Raw genomic sequence first — 26,322 nt, forward strand, 5'->3', positions numbered from 1 at the left:
AAGCAATTTATGACAGTAATTGAAAGCTGAATGACATACCATCTATCTGTCTAATCTCTTACTCTCTCTTCAGTCAACTATGATTGTCTTCAGTTCTCCAAGTATGGTTCTACCTCATAGCCTCTGCACTTCCTGTTACCTCTCCAAGTAATCCTCTACCCTGGATAGCCTCTTCTTTTTCTCAAGCTGGCATCACTTTACTGAGTATTAAGACAATACTACCTTTCCTGACTCTTCTACACTTCTTTCCCTGTTTATTATCCTGTACATCTTACTTATTTACCTGTTTTTCACCAATAAAATGTAGGAGTTCTATGAGAGTATGGTTGTTTTATGGTTGTATGCCCACTACGCATGTGCCTGGCAAAATAAGTTGTGGGTTCTCTAACTCAGTTTTGGACCATTTGCAACAAGCCATCCTCAGAAATCTACTGAAACATATATTTCAGCATTAAAAACAAAACCCTCAGCATCCTTTTTGGACCCACAAAACTATAATTTCACAATAAAACAAGATTCTTATCCATACCTGGCCAACAACCTCAACCTCTTTTCCATTTTCTCATGACCATTAGATGTCCTTGAAAAACTCTGGAGATGGGTTTTCCTTTTCCCTCAGGCATAAAATTTTCTTAGGCGTCTGCACAGAATCCAGAATTTCTGATGTAAAATATGTACAGCTTAATCTCAGATGAGCATCTGATACAACCAGATGTTGTAAATACTAGGAGTATTCATTCTCTCCATTGTACACTGGCCACACTTCACCCACTTAGTCCTGTGTTTGCATTCAGGAAGATGTTCCCGATAGGATATGCTTTTTGTTTGTTGTTTTTGTTGTTGTGGGCTCTTCCTTTGTTTTGTTTTGAGCTGGTCTCACTGAATTGCTGAGGCTGGCCTTGAACTTGCAATTCTCCTGCCTGAGCCTCCTGATTATAGGGGTGGATTATAGGGTGGATTATAGGGGTGCACCACGGAGCCCAGTAAGGATGGTATGTCAGAGACTGTCACCAGGTACCTTATTTCAAACACGGGGAAATCAAGGCTCAGAGAACTTAGGCAACTTTTTAAAGAAAAAAGTCAAAGAAACACAGTGGTAGAAGGGGCACCGGAAGCTAGGTTGCATGACCCCCAGCATTCAGCCCTTCCCACGAGAAGATCTCGCTGGGCAGCTCAATCTAATTCGTAGCCCAGAACTACAGAATTTTAAAGCTCGAAGGCTGTTCAAGGAGGGGCGCACCCAGGCCGCCGCACCCTCCCTAAAATGAGGAGAAACAGCGGTTCCGGTCCTGGGCCGGCAGCCGCCGCTCTGGACGCCGGCCTCCTGCAGCCTCAAACTCCGCGGTGAACACACTCTCGCGAGACTAGCGGGTCTGGGCTAGTGGGTCTGGAGGCTCCCGGAAGTGGACGAGGGTTAGGTTCACTCCCACCTAAGCAAGTGCCTGCCCTGGCTGATGGAATCGGACCTCCTGGGGGCCTGCGCGAGGCGGAGTCTCGGGGACACTCCCCGCTGGCCTCACGCCCAGGCGGGTGCCCGCGCCACCGCCCCTCCCTTTGCCCTTCAGCGCGCCCTGCCTCCCTGGGCTGCGGCGTTTGTCCACGGCTGGGCAGCCGGCCTTTCCCCTTTTGCTTGCCTTCCCTTGCCCTCCCCCGACTAGCGCCAGAGCCTCGGGTGCTGTGGTGTCCCAGACGCCGCGCGTATAGCTTGCTCGCCGTAAGTGCTAGGAATGCCGCTGGCCTCTGGGGGAAATGCATTCTTTCTATCTATAGCTCTCTGTCCATCCTATGTCTACAACAGCTATTCCAGGAGCGACAACTGCTTTCCTCTGTTCTCATCTCCCCATTGGTGGCTTCCGACCCGAATTTGGGAATGGGGCGATCTCCCACCTGTTATCTTTGAGCAGACTAATCTCCTGTAAGCAGAAGTGCCATTTGGAGACTTGACAGCCATTTGGCCTGGGACCGGGGAATTTTTTCCCCTCCAACTCCGGCTTTCTTACATAGTATTGCTTTTCTCTGAGAATGCTTTAACATGTTTGGTTTTGTTATGTCTTCATTGTAAGAATCTACAATACAGTATATTTGCTTCAGTCTTCCTCATTGTGTTTTAAGGGAAAACAATTTGCCTTCTCGGATCTTTATAAGATTCCTTCTTTCTCATTGCTAACGTTAAATCACATTTAGAACATGTAAGTGCAACTGTCAGTCCTGGAAAGTTTAAGGTAATAGTTATTTTCTTTTTTGTAATTCCTTTTTGTTTCATAGGGGTAACTCATTTTATTTTGGAGTTCCTTTAATTCTTCTGAAAGATTTCAAAACCTCCAGAAGCCAAGATGGGACACAGTAAACAGATTCGAATTTTACTACTAAACGAAATGGAAAAACTGGAAAAGACCCTCTTCAGACTTGAACAAGGTCAGTACCAAGTTGTTTGAATAACTCCTTTGTGTCTTTTAAATTTTAATTCATGAATGGGCAATTAAAAATTTTTTTATTGGTTCTTCTTAGTTATACAGTTTAAAATTTTAAAAACTTTGTTAGTGACTGGGATGATGTCTTTAAGTAGTAGAGCTTGAGCTTAACATGAGTAAGTTCATGTTCAATCCCCAGCACCAAACAACAAAACTTTGAGTTAGATAAGTTTTCTAGAATCTTTTTAAAATTTGATCTATTTTCTACAGATTTCACTAATTACAGTTGATTTAAAAGCTGTTTTATGTCTGTCATGTTAGAACAAGGATAAAATAGGTCAGTTTTCTTTGTGTGCAAACTCCCACATTAATATAGAAGCTGCATATATGCTCTGAAGATTGACCACATTATTTCTGATAGCATTTCTAAAACTTAGTGAAAATACTTTCTGTGTGATTTTGCATTTAGTATATATGTTACTTTGCTTTTTTTATAACTCACTCTTTTCCTTTACTGAACCTCTGAATTAGTAAAATAGAATACATCAGAAATATAAGCTATTTTTTATATTTATCAAAATGCTCCCAAATGTGAGAAAGATAAACTGAAAATATTTTCTTGCCAAATAAAAAATATCTGATGAAATTATGCTGAAATATATTTGAGCTGTGATTTCAAGATCAGATTGTATTTCTATAAAACAGATTCATAGATGCTTTATTTTCTTAGGTTTTGTAATTTTTCAGCATTGAAAAACTTTTCACAGTAATTTTATATGAATATAATTTGTGAAATAGAAATCAAATATATGAAAAATAAAATACAGCTCCCTCTTACTGGTGTACCAAATAGACACTGATAAACATTTTGAAGAAATTTTGTTATTTCTGTAATATTGGAAGAGTTAAATTTATTTTTCTTTTGAACTTCAGCCATCTCATGTGTTACACCATGCCAAACCCTCCTCTTCTTCCAACTTTGTGTGGCATTTAAGATCACTGAGTACTTACTCCATTTTTGGCTTTCCTGACTTTGCACTTTTCTGGTTTTGACTTTTTCCCCCGTCTTTACCCCCTTTATATTCCTGTCAACTTAATGTCCCTCACTGGACTCCCTTCTGCATTTTAATTAATTGCAAGTATCTGCTAGGAATCCTTTCTTCTGTTCTCCCGGCCTCAAAGAATTATGCATCCTTAATGCCTCAGTTGTTTCCTTTATGCCAAAAACTCCTGAAAAGAGGTCTTTGAGCTTTACTTTCTTCATGAAAGCTTTTGAGTAAGTGTATGATAAGTGTAGGGAATCAGCATTTTCCCCACTCTGCTACTAACAAACTGTGTGACTTTGGGCAAGTTGAATTAAGTTTTAGCATTAATTTTTCTATTTGTGAAATGAAGATATTCTGCCCTTCTACAAACTTCCTGAGTTTTGAGTCTCATAATTAATAATAACATGGGTTTATAGTGCTAAAGTCCTCCATAGATATAAAGCACGGGTAAGATGTCTCTACCTCTCAATTCCCATTGGGGATCTTGGCTTCGTCCTGTTATTGCACTTCAGAATAGCCTTAGGATAGCTCTACTTGGTTATGCCTAAATCTCATGTGTCCAAAACCATACCTTCTCCATTCCTAAACCTTCTTTATTTCTCTTTATGTCGTTGTTTTCATAGTTCGCCAGGCTAGAATTTATACTTTTCTTTGGTGATTTCTCTCTATATCTATAATCTTTCTTTAAACCCTATAATTTGTATTCACATATCTTTCCTCCTTGTCTCTCTTTCTCTTCTGTATGAACAAATATAAATGCTAAAATACCATATATCACCTCATAATTGTCACAGATTTTATGCCAAGTTTTTGTGCAAAAAAGTGGAGTGTGACTCTTATGTGAAGCTTTTTATTTAAAAAAGTATGCCAGTATTACTTAAAAATCATTTATTGCCAAACTGTCTGTGGTGTAAGGTTAGGATGCGTGGAATACTCATGAATATATGATAATGAGTGGCGATGATTGTGCATTGCCATGTAGGTAATCTTTTCTTGCAATCTCTTCCCTTTTTATTTATTGGCTACCATAAAGTTGAAGGTAAACACCTCTGCCTGACTTCCAAGACAGTCTACGATTGGATTGTACCTTCTAAGCCAAGATTTTACCTCATTGCTTCTCATCGTTAGTGTCTGATAGCTTTATAGTGCCCCGTTCATTCTTGTTAATTCCCTCCCCAGTGTTTTTTCTTTCTTGCCCTTACCCCCACTTCTATCAGATTCCTCTGTTATCTATTAAATTCCTTTTACTATCATTGTGTTCAGCTTTCATCTGAAATTCTACCTGAGTCCTCAGTGAAATCTTTGCTTAATTTTTCACTAACTCCTTTCTTTAATATCCAATTACAAAATAAGCACAGAACAGTTAAGAACTGAACAATGAAGCAGTGTCTAAACAATCGTTAGCCTTACTCCCACTGGAGTCGAAGATCTGTAAAGATGAGTACAGTTTTACAAACCTTCTACAGTGTAGGACAGTTAATAATTACTTGCTGATCGACTCCTACAACTCCAATTAAATCTACCCAAAATTGCAAATTCAGCTAAACTATTTGAAGAGGGAACTGTGAAGAGCTTTTGAAATAAGAATGATGTGGTTGACTTTGTAACTAGTTAAAAACAGTAAATTTGTGCAAATGCAGTGAATGGGAATATGTTGCTTTTTTTGTAGCGATGATATGATCATATTATTTTAGAATTTATTTATGATATAAAAGATGAATTGAAGAAAGGGGACACTGGGACAAGAAATTGTTGAGGAGTTTCTTTAAAAAACATGTTTGGGGCCTTGGGTTGTAGGTCAGTGGTAGAGCACTTGCCTAGCATATGTGAGGCATTGGATTTGATCCTGAACACCACGTAAAAATAAATAAATAAAAAATAAAGGTATCGTGTCCATCTACAACTTAAAAAAAAAAAAGCTTTAAAAAGGCATCTGGTTAAAGATAAGGATTTAACAATATCAGAGTTGAAAAGGGGGACAGAATGAGACATTTTAAAATTCATAGAACTTAGTGACCAATTAGAGTGAAAAAACTGGAAATTTTTAGTTCTTCATAGTTAATTGACAACCAACTAAACCCTTCTTCATTTTTCTTTTCTTTTTTCCCTAAAAAAGAATTTCTTTTAATTTTCAAAATTGACATCTCTGTAGATTCTTTTAATTCAACAAGAAGAAGATTAAATAATTATCTTTTCAGCCAAAGCATGAGTCTTTTCCTGTTTTACTTATGTCACTTAGTGGCATAATAATGAACACAATTAGTATTCCCCTATTTGGAATTCTTCCATCTTTTATATAGGTTGGTCAAATTTATCATTTTTTACTATTTCAGAAAATGTTTACATATAAAGGTTCCTTGATTAGGAGCTTCAGCTTCTTTAAATCATGTGGAGGGAAGAATTTCTATTTACAATAGTACTTTATCACTCATCTTGCTAGCTGAGTACAAGAGGGATATGTATTGCCTGTGTCTGAAAATCTGTACTATGTATTACAAATCTGAATAAAGTATTCCTAGTTTTAGTATGAGGAATAAGATAGCCACACTATGTACTGCTATGATCTAAGCCAATTTTAGCAGGATGAGTAAATAATTATGGAATATTGGCCATAATTAATAGGCCCTATTCCATAGGCCAGGCATTCTAGTATTTCGTTTACTGTATATAAAAATTTTAGTTTCTGTGACTTGGACTAGAGGTATAGAGTGACTCTGGACCTCTGGGAGTATGCACTGATCTATATATTTGGACACAGAAAGACAACATAGGAATTTATTTTCCTTTCTTTCTTTGTTCCTTTCTTCCTTTCTTCCTTTTCTTCCTTTTCTTCTTTTCCATTTTAATTTTTTGAAAGTAACTCAAGCTGGGTGCAGTGGCACACACCTGTAATCCCAGTCATTTGAGAGACTGAGGCAGGAGGATTGCAGGTTCGTGGCCAGCATCAGCAACTTAGCAAGGCCCTTAGCAACTTAGGGAAAGCCTGTCTCAAAATAAAAATAAAAAGGACTGGAGATGTAACTTAGTGATAAAGTACCCCGGTTCTATCCCCAATACCAAAAAAAAAAAGTATTTAATTTTGCTAATATACTAATTAATATTGACACTCCCAGTTTCTGTCAGATAAGTTAAAAGTAAAAAAGACATTATGAGGAAAGAGTTGAAGTAATAGGTCTGGGGACCTTCCAGTTAAACCCTTGTTTTTTTGCAGTATGTTACCATGAATTATGTATGTACTTAAGCCAAGTTAAGTAGATAAACAAGTTATATTATTTTAAATAACAGGGGTTAGGAATGTAGTTCAGTGGTAGGGGGCTTGCCTAGCACGTGTGAAGTTCTGGGTTCAAAGCCCAATTCAGCAAACACAAAACAAAACAATCTTTCCAGAACTTTGTAAGGAGAGGAAGAATAACCAGGAATGACTCTTTTACCCTACTGAAGTTGTCAAAGATGAGTTAGAAAGTGTTTGAGACTTGCCCTTTGAGATTTGTCTTTTTCAGGAATGACAGGTAGCCTTGTAATATGAAACTTAGAAAATGTCAGAAAAAATCAAAAACCTTTTACTCTTTCAGATACACAGATGATACAAGTTAATTGCTTTACTGAAGGAAATTGATAACTGTGGAGCAGAGTTTGGCACATTTTTTTTCCCATAAACATTCAGATAGCAAATCTTTTCAGCTTTGCAGGTTACCCATTCTGTTGAAGCTAATCAACTCTACCATTATAGCCTGAAAGCAGACATAGGCAATACATAAATGAATGGGTATCACTGTGTTCCAAAGAAACTTGATTTACAGAAACAGATATTGAGCTGGGCATAGTTTCCCTTCTGTAGCAAAAGCATTTGAATATGTGTTTTTAGAAATGCTTCCGTCATTGTATGATTTCACCCATGTAAACAAACCCCTGCCCACTTTATAAAATTGATAACCAATTTTCCAATCTGTTTAAAATATTTCACATAAAGAATTTCAGTTGGTTTTCAAATCATTAGTTTATTGTATTCATGCTTCAGAATTTTGTGTGATTAGCTTGTAAAAACAACTGCTGATGTCAGAGAAAATATAAATTCACTAGCATTTCAACAAAAGTCTTTACACAGTTGGTGAATGGGATTAAAGATTAATATCATAGTTTAGTGAACAAAGCCACTAAGGTTGCCTTTTATTTGGATTTGGGTATCATTGTACAATATTTTTTCCATCTTTGAGGCCATTAAAACCACTCATCAAAATATAGAACTTTGAACTTTGAATCACTTTATTACAGAATATTAAAGACCTTTAAAAATAATGAAATTTATTTAATCACATTGTTTTCACAGACAGTATCAATGTTAATTTTACTGAGAGTTGAAAGACTTCTCATTTATTAATAAATAAAATCAGTTATTAAAGAAGTGTTTGTTTCATTTGTATCTTATCCCTTTAATTTTTCTCTGGCGTTTCACATAGTCTGTTGAATTTATATATTATATAAATACTCATATTTTAAGAATGCTTGTCTTTTTTTTCCTGAAGTTAGACTACTTATCCAAGTACTGTATAAAGATTTTAGATGAGATTTACCTTTGTACTACAAATTCTCTAAATCCTTGTGTAATTAGAAAAACAATATTTGTATAAATGTAACAGGTAACAGTTTGTTTAAATATGTCCAATCAGCTAGTCTCTGATATTTTTACATGTTCGAAATGTCACCATTTTCCCTTATGATAAATTTAATCATTCTTATAAAAATATAGATATATATGATTCTCATAGTCACTACTTTATTTCATGTTTTAGTTCTATGTGCAATTATTTCTCAATCTATCCTTTCATATTATACCTCTAATTTTAAAATGACTTTCCCCAATTATAAGAATGTATAAAAAAGACTACTTTTCTGTACTTTTTTGTTTAAAAATATTGGGATCACACCATCTAAACAATTTTGTAACTGCTTTTTCCCCACTGCTTATTATGTTATTGAATGTATATTACCTTCTTACTACCATGTTTCAGCCATACTTTTTTCTCGAAAAGATTTCAAAAGCTTGATATAGACACATAAAATGTAACAAAAAAGAAAAAAATATAAATATTCTAATGCATGACCTCTGTTTGCATCACTATTTCCTCAAAAAAATATACACCTATATAAAAGTATTAGGTCAAAACTATAAAAATTCTTAATATATTAGTGTTGAATTATTTTATAGAAAAAATTGTGTATATAGTTCATTGGAAAAGAAGTTCTTAATTTTATGGTACAATGTGAAAAGTGAGTTTCAGGGTGTTTAGTTTCTTAATAACACCATTTGGATAATTTGTTTTTGTTTTGCTAATACCATTTACTAAGAATACATGTATATCCATATTTTGGTCCAATCCAGGAATGTAATTAACAGTACTCATCATTAGATAATAACTTTGTTCAGAAATGCTTAGAACTTCTATTTACTTACATTATCCATATTGCAGTATAAAAGTAAACTATATTTCTCTTGGCAGTCACAGAATTCGATTAGTGTTTTACTGAAACACTATCTAGTCTATTATTCTCTCGTGTTTTACTGAAATATTTGCAGAAAATATGTTTTTCATTATTTCGTATTGTATTGTAGAAAAACTAATCTGTTTTCCTTCCTTCCTTCCTTCCTTCCTTCCTTCCTTCCTTCCTTCCTTCCTTCCTTCCTTCCTTCCTTCCTTCCTTCCTTCCTTCCTTCCTTCCTTCCTTCCTTCCTTCCTTCCTTCCTTCCTTCCTTCCTTCCCTCCCTCCCTCCCTCCCTCCCTCCCTCCCTCCCTCCCTCCCTCCCTCCTTCCCTCCTTCCCTCCTTCCCTCCTTCCCTCCCTAGGGATGGAACCCAGGGCCTCCAGCATGCTAGACAAACTCTCTGCCACTGAGCTACATCACCAATCCTATTATTAGTATTTGCCATATTTTTTAATTTTTAAATTTTGAGACAGGCCCTGGCTAGATTGCTTAGGGCCCTGCTAGGTTGCTGAGGCTGAACTCAAACTTGCAATCCTCCTGTCTCAGCCTCCCAAGTTGCTGGGATTACAGGTATGCACCATTACACCTGACCCAAACTGACTATAAACTGCAATTTATACTATTACCTCTGAATCATATCCAGTTCAAGATTCACTGTAGTTCTCCCACACCTTGTTTATTTGTAACAACTTTCTCTGACAGTGAAAAACCTGGTTCTTAAAACCTTTGTTTGTGAAAGGTAGTTTTACCAGGTGTGGAATTCTATGCTGACCATAGAGGCGTACCTAGAATATTGCAGGCTCTGTTCCAGACCACTACAATAAAGCAAATCACACAGTATTTTTGTTTCCCAGTGTATATAAATTTATGTTTTTGTTATACTGTAATCTATTAAGTGTAAAGTAGCATTCTGTCTTTAAAAACAATGTACATACCTTAATTAAGAAATAATTTATTAAGGTTGCAGGTGTAGCTCAGTGATAGAGTCCTTGCCTCACCTGTATAGGACCCTGGATTTGATTTCCAGCATGGGAAAAGAAAGGAAGGGTTGGAAAGGAAAGAAATATTTTATCGCTAAAATACGCTAATGATCATCCGATACTTTAATGATCATTCTTAGTGTTGATGGCTACTGACTGATCAGCACTGTGGTGATTGGAGGTTGGGGTGGCTGTAGCTATTTCTTAAAATAAGGTAACATTGAAGTTTGCCATCTCAATTGACTCCTTCACAAAAATTCTCTATAGCATGTGACACTGATAGTGTTTTATCCACATAGAACTTCTTTCAAAATTGAAGTCAGTCTGCTCAAACCCTGCCATTGCTTTATCAACCAAATTTATGCAATATTCTGAATCCTTTGTGTCATTTCAACAGTGTACACCCCATCTACCAGTAGTTTCCATTTCAAGAAATTACTTTTTTGCTCATCCATACAAAATAACTCCTCATCCATTAAAGGTTCATCATTAAATTACAGCAATTCTGTCATAACTTCAGTCTCTACTTATAATTCTACTTATCTTGCTATTTTCATCACATCAATCATTTCCACCACTGAAGTCTTGAGTCCTCAGAGACATCCTTGAGGATTGAAGTAAACTTTTTCCAAATGCCTTTTAAACTTGATATTTTGACCTCTTCCCATGAATCATGAGTGTTCTTAGAAGCACCTAGAGTAGCAATCCTTTTCAGAAGTTTTCAGTTTACTTTGACCAGATCCATCACTACTGATGTCAACTTTAGTCTTATAAAGTGTATTTCTTAAATAATAAGATTGACAGGGCACAGTGGTACACATCTTTAATTCCAGCTACTCAGGTGGCTGAGGCAAGAGGATCAATCACAAGTTTGAGGCCAGCTTGAGCAACTTGCTGAGACCCTGTCTCAAAACAAAACAAAACAAAACAAAACAGAAATTTAAAAACAAGGGCTGGGATATAACTAAGAGATAAAGACTTCCCACGTTTCAATCCCTAGTACCACTCAATAAATACATTCGTATGTACTTAGCAGTTGGAATTATTCCTTGATCCATGGGCTGCAGAATGGATGTTGTTTTAACAAGCATGCAAACTTTAATCTCATTGTACATCTTTGTCAGAGCTCTGAGATGACCAGGTGCATTGTCAATGAGCAGTAATATTTTGAAAAGAGTCTTGTTTTTCTGAGCAGTAGGTCTCAACAGTGGGCTTGGTAAACCACGTTGTAAACAGATGTGCTGTCATCCAGGCTTTGGTGTTCTATTTATAGAACACAGGCAAAGTAGGTATACTATAATTCCTAATGTCCCTAGGATTCTCAGAATGGTAAGGAGTACTGACTTCAGTGTAAATGCATCAGTTGCATTGCCCCTAACAAGAGTGTCAGCCTGTCTCTGAAGCCATGCATTGACTTCTCTAGAGCTATGAAAATCCTAGATGGCAGTGTAAGACTGTTTCATCTCTATGTAAAATCTTTTGTCTAATGTAGCCACCTTCATCAATGATCTTAGCTAGATCTTCTTAACTGCAGCTGCTACTTTGGAGTCTGTTTTGATATTTATATTAGGAAAACATCTTCTTTCCTTAAGCATCATGAGCCTACCTATGCTAACTTCAACCTATTCTTACGTCTCTTGGCTTTCATAGAATTGGAAAGTGTTAGGGTCTTCCTCTGGATTAGGCTTTTGCTCAAGGGATTATTGTGACTCATTTGGTCTTCTGTTCATATCACTAAAACATTCTCCATATCAGCATTATGGCTTTTTTGCTCTTTTATTCACATATCATGGGAGTAACAGTAATAATTTCCTTCAAGAACTTTCCCTTTGTGTTCATGCCTTGACTGGCTGTCTGGTCAAGAGGCCTTGCTTTTAACCTGTCTTGGCTTTCAACACGCCTTCCTCACTACACTAAATCAGACCTGGCTTTTGATTTAAAGTGAGAGACATGTGACTCTTCCTTTCATTTGAACACTTAGAGTGGGGTTATTAGTGGGCCTAAGTTTAATATTCTATCTCAAGAAATAGGTTCGAGGAGAGGGAGAGATGGAGGATCAACCATCAAAGGAGCAGTCAGAATATTTACATTTATTTTTTAAGTTCTCTTTCTATGTTGGTGAGGTTCATGGTTGCCCCCATGAAATTATCAATTTCACTGATAATATCAAAGACTGATCACATTATCAAATGTAATAATAATGAAAACATTTGATATTGTGATTATTTCCCAAATGTAACACAGAGACAGAAAGCATGGGCTATTGGAAAAATGGCACCAACAAACTTGTTTGATGCAAGATTGCCTCATACCTTCAATGTATAAAAGAAAAAAAGAAAAACCATATCTGTAAAACACAATAAAACAGGATTTGCCTGTACTATTCAATATTTTGCTTCACAGTCTTCTTGTTTGTATTGTTTCTCCTGAGAAATCTGTTGTCATCCTTACCTTTGTTCCTTGGTGTATACTATCTTTTTTCCCCTCTGGCTACTTACAAAATATTTTCTTTATTGTTCTTGAACAATTCATTTTTTATGTTCCATGATGTAATTTGTTTCATGCTTCCTGTTGGAGGATTTGTTGAACTTCTTGGATTGTAGATTTGTCCTTTTCATCAAATTTGGAATAGTTTTACCCACTCTTATTTCACATTATTTTTTAATATCCTCATTTCTCTCATATCCTTTGGGAACTCTAGTTACCTATATACTCAGATTCTTAGATTGTCCCATAGGTCACTGTTCTTTTTCAATATTTTAGATTATTTTCCTCTTATTTCATTATGCATAGGTTTTGCTATTGTGTTTTCAAATTCACTAAACTTTTTTGTCATCTTTCACCACTTGTTAATTTTTTCTGGTGTATTTTTCATCTCAGATTTAGTTTTCACATCTAGAAGTTTGATTTGGATTTTTATTATTTTCATGTCTCTACTTTTGAACATATATAAAATAGAACCATTTTATGTTCTTATCTACTAATTCCAATATTTGTTGGATTCCTTCTTTGGTCAGCTTCTGTTGATTTATTAATCTCCTCATTATGGTTGTATTTTCCTGCTTCTCAATTTGTCTGGTAATCATTCACATGCCAGGCATTATGGGTCTTATATTGCTCAGTATTTTCATATTTTAATAAATGTTCTTGGTCTTTGTTCTGGAATGAAGTTAAGTTACTTGGAAATAGTTTAATCCTTTTGGGTCTTAATTTTGATTTGTTAAGCTAGTCTAGAGTTATGCTCTGTCTAGGGCTTCCCCACTGCTGAGAAATCTCTTGTGAATTTTCTACTAAATGCTTCCTGAATTATTAACCTTTCTATCTCATAAGAGCAAGCACTATTTTTGTCTTAGTTATTTTCCTCATAGCCATGCAACCATCAGTACTCTGCTGGATACTCGAGGAAGTCCTGCAGATCTCTGGAGTTTTCTGTGTAGCTTTCTCCTCATTCTCTATTCTCTTCTGCAAATTCTAGAGCACTTGATCTCTGTAGACTCGTAGCTCCATCTCCTCAGCTCATGGAGTTAGATGGAGTCTGCCTGGATTCCTCTTCTCTATACTTCATCCTAGAAACTCTCAAAACAGTAGGTGGGGCAATTGCAAGATTACCTTGTTTTTCATCTCACAGAGATCTATATTCCTTCTTGATTATTATTCAGAAGTTTGAAAACCATTCATATATTCTGTCTGATATTTTTGCTTGTTTTGAGTTTCAGATAGGAGGATAAGTCCAATACCTTTTATTACATCTTTTGTTTCCTGTATGTGGAATGCTCTTCCCCAGATATCTGTGTGGCCAACTGTCTCAACTCTTTCTGCTCAGTAGTTTTTTATTGGGTGCTGGAGATTGTGTATATTCTGTTATATCTCTGAATTTCATTGTCTTACTTTAAAGGACTAGTGAATTTTGTCTTAAGCCACTTTTATTACCTGTGGATCATCTTAATCCTTTTGAGGATTGTTTTTAAGCTTTGATAGGATAGATTTGTAATGGTTTTAACTCTGGGCTTACCTTAGCCCTTCTACTTAAAACATTGCTCTTTTTGGGTTCTCTACTGAATACTCCATGGATTCAACAGGCTCTCATTACTCTGACAAGTCAAAAAGCAGATGGGTCCCAGGCCTGTATGAGTTCTAGGAATTTTTCAGTTTATAATTCCCAGTGTTGTTCTTTGTTCAGTCTCATGCAGTTGAACCCAGTCCATGTATAGCTTAGTATTAGATAGAATCAAGGTGCACCTAGGTAAATATCTAGAGAATTCTTTTTCCATCTCTCTTCTCTGACACACATTGCACACCCCCCAAAATAATTAACTCTTCAACCTCCCCACATTCTGGTCTGCCTGTCCAACTCAGGGAAGCCAGTGTTCCTAGTCCCCCATGCCACATTTCTAAAAGTTCTACCACTCTGAAAGCTGGAGAGTCCTGAAGATTACTGTTACTCTCAGAGATCAGATCCTTTTACTATCTACCTCTATAAATAGTTGTTTCAGACATTTCATGTATTTTTTCAGCAGAGAACAAGTCTAGTCCAGTTATTCTACCATGGCCAGAATCAGACATTTTCCCCTTTTGTTTCAGAATGATATTTTTAATATATGTTAGGTCATGCCATTCCTCTGCTCTAAACTATTTACTGGATTCTCATTTCAGTCAGAAGCCAAAATACTTACAGTGACCTACAGGTTTCTGCATGATCTAGTTCCCTGTTAATTTTCTCCCTTCCCTCAGCTTATTCCAACCCAGCTATACTAAGCTGCTTTGTGTTTACTGAAACCAGCACATACTTCAATCCTAGGTCTCTTGTCCTATTTTCTTTGCATAGTCAGTGCTTTGCCTAGATGACCATAATAGAGATGTAACCAACTGCCTTACTTCTCACAAGCCCTTTAGGTTCTCAATTACCATCCTATTTAAAATTTCTGCCACTGTCTTAACATCTTTCCTCTCTGCTGTTGTTCTTAAAATGTTCTGATTTTTCCTTTTTTCCTTAATATTTATCTCTTCTTTTACTTGCTTATTTGTGAAGTTCATTGTTTAATGTGCTCTTTCCTCTCTAGAACTCCAGACTGCAAGGGTGGGAGTAATTTTCTATTTTGTTCCCTGTAGGTGCTCAGTCTTTAATATTTTTTATTGAATGTTTAATAAATAATGCATTATAACTTAGTAGTTTTCTATCTTCTCAAAAGTATTCCTTAAGCATTAAAAATCATGCTTAACAGAACTAAATTCCCTGCCTTCTTCAGTTGTTTCTATCATTAATTGAGATACGTCATATTTAAAAGGTATGTGCCTTATGTTCCTAACAGACTACATGTGATCAAAACTTTCATATTCTAATAATTGTAACAAAAGTTTAAAGTCTGCCTTCAACCAACGAAAACTCTCTTCCACAGTATAGTTTTAACTGTAATGTGGTTTTATTGTTGTTGTTGCCTCTAATGGTAAAATACTTGTAATACAGTGTATAAGTCTCAGGTATAGTTTAATAGAAATAGCATGACTTGGGGAAGAGTGAGAATATCTTGGGTGTCAGGATTCCAACAAAGACTTTAATAACTAAAGTATGAAGAGTAGGGATAACAGTTCATGTGGAGGTTCATGTACTCCCTCACAAGAACCAATGGTGTTCTTCCCTTCCCATTCCACATTCAATGATGTGGCTTCAGTAGCTTTAGATTGTCCATGGTGGGATTGTTCCTACCAGGAAGTCAACAAGTACTACAGGTTAGTGTTTCCCACCCCTCCAGCCAGTCGCTGCATCTTTCTTAGCACACCACTGTATTTCAGCAGACATCACTCAGGAGCTGATATGCCTTCAGAACTGTTTGTTGAACATTCAAATTCTGTCTCTTTTGAGTGTGACTTCTTTCAGTGAAGACTCATTTTCTTTGCCTAGTAGGATAGTTGTCTCAGTTTACATCCCAATCTCATACTCTTATGCCAATCTCACATACAATCCCATACTCTTGACACCATAGAGAAACTCACTTTCGCTGTGCAGTTTAAAAAATACTGGAGAACATCTTTACACAGTTCAATTGAGGGGTGAGGGTTGGGTACTGGGAGGAATTGAGGAGATCAATGTAAACAAGATCAATGTAAAAAAGGATGTACGAATTTTCACATCTTAAAGTATCTATTTGAATAGGAATCAGTTTCCAGGGAAAGAAAGAAAGGACATTATAAAACAGATTGTTCTGTGATGTTTGCTGTACTTGGTAAAACATAAAATTCAGCTAAATCAGAGTGTTAGTTTTGATATTTTTAAAATAAAACGTATTTTAATGTGGTAATTTTAAGTCCTACAATGAGTTTATTTAAAAATGTGGTTTTATTTAGGGTTTGAACTACAGTTCCGATTAGGCCCAACTTTGCAGGGAAAAGCAGTTACTGTGTATACAAACTACCCATTTCCTGGAGAAACATTTAATAGAGAAAAATTCCGTTCCCTGGATTGGGAAAATCCAACAGAAAGAGAAGATGATTCTGATAAATACTGTAAACTTAATCTGCAACAGTCTGGATCATTTCAGTATTACTTCCTTCAAGGGTAAGTCAGGTGTTCTGTATGTGGACAAAAAAGTTAATTCATTGTGTGACTTAAAGTTATGTAATTTATAAAATTTATCAATCACTGTAGTACAGTTTTTACAGTGCTTTTCGAGGTGCAAATATAATATGGTTCTTCAATTTCTATGAGATTATCTTGTCTTTTCCTGCAACCTGATTATAGGATGATATTTATTTCAGTGCCCTGGCTATTTCTGATAGACTAATACATTTGTTTTTCATTAAAACGACATTATTGGATATTATATATGTTGTATGTGTTATAAATATGTAGTAATTATGTAATGTAGTAGTATTAACTATGTAGTAATGGAGAATGGGTAAAAAGTTGCTTTCCATCAAGTTTTTTTTTTTTTTTTTTTTTTTTTGCTGCAACTTTGTAAATTATTTTATATGCTTAGAAATATATGCTTTTAAATGGAACAGTTCCTTCCAGTTATTCATACTACTGACAATTTTCTCTTCTTCCCTCTCATTAAATGGAAAGTTTTTATTTTGCTTTTTTCCTTAGAAATGAGAAAAGTGGTGGAGGTTACATAGTTGTGGACCCTGTTTTACGTGTTGGCACTGATGATCATGTGTTACACTTGGACTGTGTTACTCTGCAGACATTCTTAGCCAAGTGTTTAGGACCTTTGGATGAATGGGAAGACAGACTGAGGGTTGCAAAAGAATCAGGTGATGTCAGCTTGGCTTCTTTTCCTTTTCTTTTTAAAAATAAAAGTAGTTAACCTCTGAAATACAGATTTTAAAGGTTTTGCTCCTACTTTTAATTTCAGCTCAATATATTTAGTAATACAAATAAAACTATTGAAAATTTTTATAGTTGACCCTTTTTAATCTATAAAATTGCCAAGTTATGTGGTTCAACTTAAATGAAGGACCTCTAAATAAAATGAGACCATTGTTATTTCCAAGAGTTTTGCTTTGACATATAAAATTAGTGGCAAACTATTAAAATGTAGAGGAAATGTATTATTGTGTAATTTTAATTAGTAAATATTGATTTTCCATATGGAAGGCATGTGCTGCCAAAGATACAAAGAATAAGATAAAACTTGTTATTTTACTCTTAAGTAAAATAAGAGTAACATTAATTTTCTATATTCAAGTTGAATATAGGATGACGAAAGGAATTAAAAGTTCACTGGCATAACTATGTGCTATGAGTACAAATACTGTGAAACATTAAAATTATGAGATAAGTGTGTACTGACATATTTGTGTTATAAATATATCTAGTCAACAAATATAAATTTAACCCCTAATAATAACTAAGCACTATTGTCATTTTTTTTTCCTAATACATTATTTCATTACCCTGGTCTCATAGGTGAGGACACTGATATTCTGAAAGATTTAAGTGGAGTTGCTTAAAATTCCTTATGGTACAGTTAGAATTTGCACCTTAAGTCATTGACTCCTTTTCCAATATCATGGTGGGCTCCCTATTTATATTGCTTAAGAAAGTTCACATAGATATTTTTCTTAGTTTTATGTTGGTTATGTTTGTTTTTTTCTTACAGTGGTCTTTGTTGTCTTGCTTTTCAGGTTACAACATGATTCATTTCACCCCACTGCAGACTCTTGGACTATCTAGGTCATGCTACTCTCTTGCTGATCAGTTAGAATTAAATCCTGACTTTTCAAGACCTAATAAAAAGTATACATGGAATGATGTTGGACAGGTAGTGGAAAAACTGAAAAAAGAATGGAATATTCTTTGTATTACAGATGTTGTCTACAATCATACTGGTATGAGCTTCATTAATTTTGAAGAAAATATTAAATTCTGATTATTTCATTACTTAATATTTTATATAACAGTTTTTTCAGTGATGGAACTTGAACTCAGGGCTTCATGAGTGTTACGCAAGTACTCCATTATCAATCCACATCATCATTCCTTACATAATGTAAATTTTATAGACACACATGAAATTATGTCTTTTAACTTAAAACATCATTGTATAGAGTATCACTTTTTTCCTTTCCAAGAAAACAGTGCTAGTTAAAGATAGAGTCAATATATAGTTTGCATGTGATACTTATAGAGTTATTATAGAAAGGACCTACTAATCGTATCTCAACATAAGAATATTAATACTTTCCAGACTAACAAACATATTCTATATAGCAAAATATCTGGTACTATAGCATGTATGAAAAAAACTAAATGATTTCTATTATTGGAGAGGAAATTATCAGTACACTCTCAGAAGTTAAATCTTTTTTTTAAAAAAAGATTAAAAAAGATTATTAGATTATCTCCATCACTAAGAAAGAGTAACATAAAACTGTTTTTGTTTCCCAGATACCTTAGTTATACAGAGTTCTATAAAATATATTTTTTCAACTGATGATCTTCAAGGAGAAAATTATTCCCCTTACTATCATAGCAACTGAGTTTGAACTGATCATACTTCTGGCTATATTTTCAGTTTAACCTATTGTTACTTACAAATATTACCCTCCATGTGGGCCACATGTTTAAGAGTGTGGAGACCGCTAATTTGCATATGTATAGAACAGGAATTCTGAGTGGTACAAGAGTTCAAAAGAAATCTGCTATTTCATGAGGTATTTTCCCAGTAACCATAAGGATTATGAAGATACTTAAAAGCTTATTTATCTGTTTCATCAATATAGATGATAATCTCCAATAATAGCAGCAAAGTTAGGTTAAAAAAAGTAGATATATTCTAACACTGGTGTTTTTTAAGAGCCTGGAAACCAAGCTTCAAAGTCTGCAGGGAAAACATTGTAACCAACAACTAAGTATTCATCACTTACAAAATTGACAGTATTGGTAATTACTTAGGCATCTATTAATAAAATTCATCAAATCATGTAATAGCATTGTATTAGTTACAAATTGTAGAAGTTAGAATATGGCTTAGGTAGCTGTAAGAGAGAGACAGAAAAAATGACCTAAAATTGAGATTGTATTTAAGTTTTACAAAAGATTACATAGGCATTCTAAGACTAGAGTACTAGCTCAAAGGTGCAGGGAAAGAAGGTTGTTTCTCTTGTAGCTCTGCTGTCGGCAGTGCTTTGCTTCCTGCTTTTAATATCATATCCCACCCAGAGGAAATGGTAGAGAAGCCTTGCCTTCTAAGGGCATAAACTGATACATGTGTTACTTTTGCTCATATTGCGTTAGATAGAATTTTCCCCTTTTCACACCTAACTATAAAGGAGACTTTCAGTGTCATCTTTAGTTTGCTAGCCATGTATATAACTGAACTTTGGGCACTCTATCACCAAGGAAGAAAGGATGAAAATTGAAGTACAGTAGCAGCAGCCTCTGTCACAGACTATATTTTCAAAGCATTAGAGAGATTCTGTGCAATATAAAATTGTACTTCACCACTCTGTAACTCAGAAGGCGTTGTGAATCACAATGTCCTTTCTGTGAAACAGGATTGCATTTAAGAAGTTATTATCGGTGGGGGTGTGCTCAACTTTCAGAATGGCAGCCTAAGGCCCCACACGTCCTTTAACTAGTGAGTCAACTATAATTGGTAAAAATTATTTTTAAATGGTCACTTAAAGTCCCTAGAAATTTTCCTAAGAACATTTGGCATATGAAGAAATGTGAAAACCTACTAGGGAAAATTGATTAAATATTGGTAAAAGCAACATGAGTTTGTGGCCTCTGAAGCAAGACCTATTCCTTTATCTTACACAGCAGCTCTGTTGTGGAGGCTCTCTCCCAGGTGCTCTACTCCTGGAAGTGTGGCCAAAATGGAGGCTTCTTCTCCTACCAGTTCCCAGTCTGGGATTATAATTTTATCCTTTGAGGGGCAGGCTGCTGTGTTTCTCATTTTCTCCAATCCCATGTTATAAAAGTCCTATTCCAGGGGGACAGCTTTCTTCCTCCACCTGGCTACCATGTAGGGGAGGACATCCTAATCCAGGTGTGACAGGCCAATACTAGAAATTCAGTCAACTTCAAGCACAGGTCTTGGTTCAGATGCCACAGACAGTTCCTGTTCTTGTATCAGATAAATGTTCTCCATGTGCTAAATGTCCACAGGACAATTTTCAGATTCTTTAGATGATTGTGTTTTATAATTCTCACCAGTTAAATTGTGGGGAATAGTACTTGCTGAGTTCCATACTGTACCACTCCAGAAGTCCATGGAGTAGATTTCTCTTTTGTAGATTTAGAAAAATACTTTCACTACCTAATGTTGTTTAGAATTCTTTCATTCACCACTTGATTTTGTATCAAAATATTGAGTAAAGAAACAAGGTTTGGGGATTTTTTTTTTTTTCCCTTAAAAAAATTGGGGTAGAGTCAGATATGAAGGTGGTCGGCCGCTTAGGAATCTGAGGCAGAAAGATCGCTTAAGCCCACTAATTCAGGACCAGTGCAACATATTGAGAATTCACATCAAAAGAAAAAAATCAGGGTACCCTTGGCATTTATCCTTAACACACATATAATGGGGTGTGTGTATGTGTGAATGTATATGTATGCATGTACTGTGCTGGGGATCAAACCCAGGACCTTGCTCATGAGCATTCTGCCACTGGCTGCATCCCCTGCCCAGTAAGTGAAAATCCTAATTGGATACAAATATGACTACATTTTATCTTTTAAACTTGAATATTTGTGAATATGATGGTACAAATTTGGAGAATTACCACTTTAACATTATTATTATTTTTTTTTTGGCGTACTAGGGCATTATGCATTCTAGGCAAGTACTCTGCCACTGAGCTAAATCCCTAGCCCTTTTTATTTTGAGACAGGGTCTCACTAAGTTGCCCATGCTGGCCTCTAACCTGATGGTCCTCCTGTCTTGGCCTCTCAGGTAGCTGAGAATACAAATGTGCACCACCATGCTGGGCTTTGATTTCACTTTTATTATATGATCTCTGTTCCTTATATATCCTGTATTCATCTAAGTGGTTATTGTGGGTATAAATAAATAATAACTAAATTGCATACTAAATAAATGACGGAAACTAAAAATGATACTGCTTCTAAAACTGTAGTACAGAGTGCTCAGCTGAGTCAATAAGGCACCAGCATGGTCATCTCAGCAGCACAGCAAAGTGGTCACAATTGCAGATTCTGAAGAAAGACTTACATTAATACCTAGCTGTGTGACTCTGGCCGAGTTACTCAACCCTTGTGCGTTAGTTCCTCATCTGTGAGAGGAACATAATATGTTCTGTATTATGTGAGAGGAAATGAGGAATAACAAAGTATATTTAAGTACTTAAAAACATTCTGCATGTGCAGTAAAGTATTCAGTAATGGTTATTACTTTCCATTTTTCCAACCTCAGTGTGATTCAGGGGATATTAGTCTTGTAAACATAAAAAATGGCCATTAGTCCATTGTATAACTTTTGTCTATTCAAAAATTAACTTAGCAATTTCTCAGTCTCATAAAAACAACATATTTATTACCCATGGGATTAGCTGTAATAGATGTTGGTGTGCATGTGGGGAAAAAGGCACACTTTTACATTGCTGGTGGAGTTGCAAATTGGTGCAGTCACTCTGGAAAGCAATGTGGAGAATCTCAGAAAACTTGGAATGGACCTTTTGACCCAGTTATCCCATTTCTCGGTTTATACCCAAAGGACTTAAAATTAGCATACTACAGTAATGTAGCCACATCAGTGTTTATAACAGCTCAATTCACAATAACTAGATTGTGGAACCAACCTAGATGCCTTTCAACTGATGAATGGATAAATAAACTGTGGTATATATACACAATGGAATATTATTCAGCCATACAGAAGTGTAATATTATGGCATTTGCAAATAAATGGATGGAATTGGAGAATATCATGCTAAGTGAAATAAGCCAATCCCAAAAACCAAAGGCCGAATGTTTTCCCTGATAAGTGGAGAATGATGTATAATGGGGGTCGGGTGGGTGAGAGAAAAATGGGGGAACTTTAGTTTATGTAGAAGAAAATGAGAGGGAGGGGGGTATGAAAAATGGTGGAATGAGACAGACATCACTACCCTATGTACCTGTATGATTACACAAATGGTATGAATCTACATCATGTACAACCATAGAAACGAAATGATGTACCCCATTTGTGTACAATGAATCAAAATGCAGTCTGTAAAAAATAAAAAAAATTTAAAAAGGATTGGCTTATGTAAAGAGGTTACGTATGAAGGAACTGATTTTTCTTCCTTCAGGATTTTCTAAGCAATATTTAAGTTAAAAAAAAAAGCAGATAGAAGACCAAAACCAATTTTTTTCCCATATGACAGAATCAGTATAAAATATCACTGCCTATTATAGGAGGAAATGTGTAGTAGATGTTGATATTTCATCTTTAAACTTAACATAGATACCATTTTCCATTTATTTACAAAATATTCAGTTTATTTGCAAGATTTGAGTTTTTTTTTTTTTTTTTTTTCTTTTGTTCATCTCTTTGTTTTTTTCTTTTAAGCTGCTAATAGCAAATGGATCCAGGAACATCCAGAATCTGCATATAATCTTGTGAATTCTCCACACTTAAAACCTGCTTGGGTCTTAGACAGAGCATTCTGGCATTTTTCCTGTGATGTTGCAGAAGGGAAATACAAAGAAAAAGGAATACCTGCTTTGATTGAAAATGATCACCACTTGAATGTAAGCCTTTATACAGTAATACCACTCTAAGTCAAAATAACAAAATTTCTTAAGTAACAATTAAATATATTGTTGAAAATTATTTATAATAAGTATTTTAATATGTTAAACAGTACTTGATGAAATATTTAAAAAATATTTTTTAACTCTTGAAATTTTTCAGTGCATTCGAAAAATAATTTGGGAGGATATTTTTCCAAAGATCCAACTCTGGGAATTTTTCCAAGTAGACGTTCACAAAGCAGTTGAACAATTTAGAAGACTTCTCACACAAGGTAAAGAGGCACAGTATATTGTTCCAATTCATTTTAAGAAATTTAAGATTACTTTTTATAATAAAAGGATAACTTTTTTCTCTTGGTTAATATTATTATTAAATCTGTTATATAATATTTGTGTTATTTTCATATTTGAAAACTGATTCTGGAAGCTGAGACATCTAAAGGGTATGCCATAATAATATAAATAATATATACCAATTATTTCCCTTGGTGAGTCTATCTTATTGTTGGTTCCTTAGCAGAATGCTCAGAATATAGTCAAACTCAGCATATATTTGTTAAAAGTATAAATGGGAATTAGGTAGGTCAGGTTACTTCAGCTGAGAAAGGCTTGAACAAGGCTTTGAAATTGAGAAATGTGAATCTTCTGCTGTCTATGGTTAAGAATCTTAATTATGGAAGAGGGAATTCCAACTGATGGTGCCCACCACAAGTGCCCTCTTACAACTAGTGAGGCCGAAGCCACATATTAGCTAATAACCAAAGGTAAAGAAATAAATATTCATTTAAGGATATAATTAATCAAGTTAATTGGTGTGCCCGCAGTAAGATAGGAAAAACCATACTAAAAGAGAACTTGAGGTTTTTAGGAGACAAATTAGAAAGGATTATATAGAAAGTATTTGTAATTAGTTTAGGACAGCCCAGCAGTGAGGATGTTCAGGGGGTACCTTAAATAGGAAATTGTCTTGTCCAGAGACCAAAACTAGAATAGGACTCAAAAATATTGCCTTTGAAGTAGAAGTGAGGTTGGCTTTACATTCAAGAATTCAGTTGGATTCAGACATCAACTTTCGCCGTTATGTATCACCCTAATACAGGAACTTTTAGTCGCGATTTGCTTTATATTTCATTTCACCAAAAAGCCTCTATCTAACCTGCCCTTCAGTATTTGTAAGCAGTATCATTTATATGCAATAAAGTGTGCTCATTATAAAGAGAAAAAGCCAAACAGTTCAAAATATAATAAAATACAATGTGTAACTTCCACTCCTACAAAACCTACTTCTTAGAGGAAACCACCAAGCAACAGTTTCTTGTGTTTCCTTTCAGATTATTTCTGAAATAAATTCAGATTTTATCTGTGGTTTTACTTAATTCTCTCTATATAAATGATACATGTTAGTTTTATATTTATATCTATGTTGCACACATAAAACTAAAGCAAAGACTGTTTAACTTGTTCTTTTAGTTTACAATATGAATTTATTACAGCTATTTTTCTTAACTTCCATGTAGCAATACACTGTTTTAAAGTACTTTTTTTTTACTAGTATTTTCCCAATTTTTTCATCATTCTTTCATTCAGTTCATTTTTTTATTGAACCAACTACTGTGTGCTTGGACAGAGAGGCATGAGAATTTAGTGGCAGACATAGCAAGAACCTTGTCCTAGTGGAACTTATATTATTATAATCAGTACTGTCCAAAATATATCCTGTACATGTGGGTTTACTTGCTATATAAGTAGATCTACAGGATAAATTGTTACACATAAAATTACTAGGTCAAAGGATATGCAAATTCAAATATAATAGATATCATCAAATTGCTTTTTTCAAGTTATACCAACTTACATGTATCACAGAACTCTCACCAATATTAGATACCAGTAATCTTTAAAATGTTCTGTCAGTCAGGCAAAATATATCTTGTCTTCGGTGATATTTCTTTTCACATTAACAAAATATCTTTTCAGATGTTAATTAGCTACTTACATTTCTCACATGAATTGCGTATTAGTTTCTTTCCCATTTTTTATTGAACTGTTTGTCTTTTTCAAATTGCTTTATTATATTTGATGATTCCTTATTGTATAGGCCTTAAATGTATTCTCTTAGTGTGGTATTGATCTTTTAACTGTTGTTTATGGTGCTATTTTTTTTTTTTTTTTTCAATGTAGTCAATCTTTTATGGCTTCTGATTTCACATCATGTTTAGAAAAGACTTTTCATAAACATAATGGTTTTTTTCTAATAATACTATTCATATTTTCCCATTAAATATTTAATGTAGCTATAATTTGTGTGTATCACATGAAAAGGGTATTTAGCTTTATTTTTTAAATGATGTCAAATTGAAAATCCATCACTTTACACTGATTTGAAATACTACCACAATGCTTCATAGTATATAGCCATATCCTAAATTAGTCATAGTATATAGCCATATCCACATTAGTCTGTTATCTATGTCTTCCATTGATCTGCCTTCAGTTCTACCAATATTGAAGACTATTTATTGACACTACTGGCATAGATTCTTTTTCTTTTTCAAGCATTTTTTTTAACAGTTTTACTCTTCTAGGTGAACCTTAGAAACTGGATTTTAAGAATCTGTTTTATTTTATTACTTGGGTTTTTGTAAGCCATTTTTCAAAGTCTCTTTAGAATAAACCAGGACAAATTAATTACTTAATGAGAAATCAAGCTTAGTAGAGGCAATCCTGCATAATCCCTGGTTTACTTGAAACAAGTTTTGGGAAAAGAATGGAGATTCACCCCAAAACCACATTTTTCTTTTTAACTCTTATTATATAAACAATATAGTTGTTGATAAAAATGGAAAATAATTTACATAAAAACAAACCCATGTGTGTCTCCTATGGCCTGCACAGGGAAGGAAGAGGTAACCACTGCAGGTGTGGGCCAGCTGGAAATAAAAAGCTAGAAAAGTAATATTAAGAAATAAACACAAAAGACACAGGAAAAAGTACTTTTCTAAGTTGGGGCATTGACAGGTGAAAGAGACCTTATAACAAAGGAAAAAGCCTGTGAATACTTTATTTACAGTGAAACACACCAAAGGAATTTATTGTGAGGAAGGGTTCTCAAAGGTAAACAAGAAGCTGGAGGCTGTGGGGAAGTTGGTTTGACTGGGGGCTTATCACTTGCTCAGTAATCCTTCTTCTCCCAGGCAGCTGGC

At 34.9% G+C, this 26,322-nt stretch overlaps 1 protein-coding gene across 3 annotated transcripts in view; it reads left to right on the plus strand.

The window, feature by feature from the left end:
* Nucleotides 1-1,430: 1,430 nt before the first annotated feature.
* AGL (amylo-alpha-1,6-glucosidase and 4-alpha-glucanotransferase) overlaps nucleotides 1,431-26,322 on the plus strand; it is a 78,865-nt gene continuing 53,973 nt past the window's right edge. The window contains exons 1-7 of one of the 3 annotated variants that reach the window (XM_079102857.1): nucleotides 1,431-1,714; nucleotides 2,266-2,415; nucleotides 16,261-16,471; nucleotides 17,003-17,169; nucleotides 18,043-18,246; nucleotides 22,935-23,116; nucleotides 23,280-23,391. In XM_079102857.1, the coding sequence (XP_078958983.1) occupies nucleotides 2,334-2,415; nucleotides 16,261-16,471; nucleotides 17,003-17,169; nucleotides 18,043-18,246; nucleotides 22,935-23,116; nucleotides 23,280-23,391 (958 nt within the window). In that variant the 5' untranslated portion in view covers nucleotides 1,431-1,714; nucleotides 2,266-2,333. Of the gene's footprint in view, nucleotides 1,715-1,738; nucleotides 1,916-1,942; nucleotides 2,190-2,265; nucleotides 2,416-16,260; nucleotides 16,472-17,002; nucleotides 17,170-18,042; nucleotides 18,247-22,934; nucleotides 23,117-23,279; nucleotides 23,392-26,322 lie in introns of those variants that run through there. The other 2 variants (XM_079102859.1, XM_079102858.1) reach the window with 2 other exon arrangements.

The sequence above is a fragment of the Sciurus vulgaris genome (genome assembly GCF_902686455.1).
Source record: "Sciurus vulgaris genome assembly, chromosome: 1".
In the NCBI taxonomy this organism is placed as follows: Eukaryota; Metazoa; Chordata; class Mammalia; order Rodentia; family Sciuridae; genus Sciurus; species Sciurus vulgaris.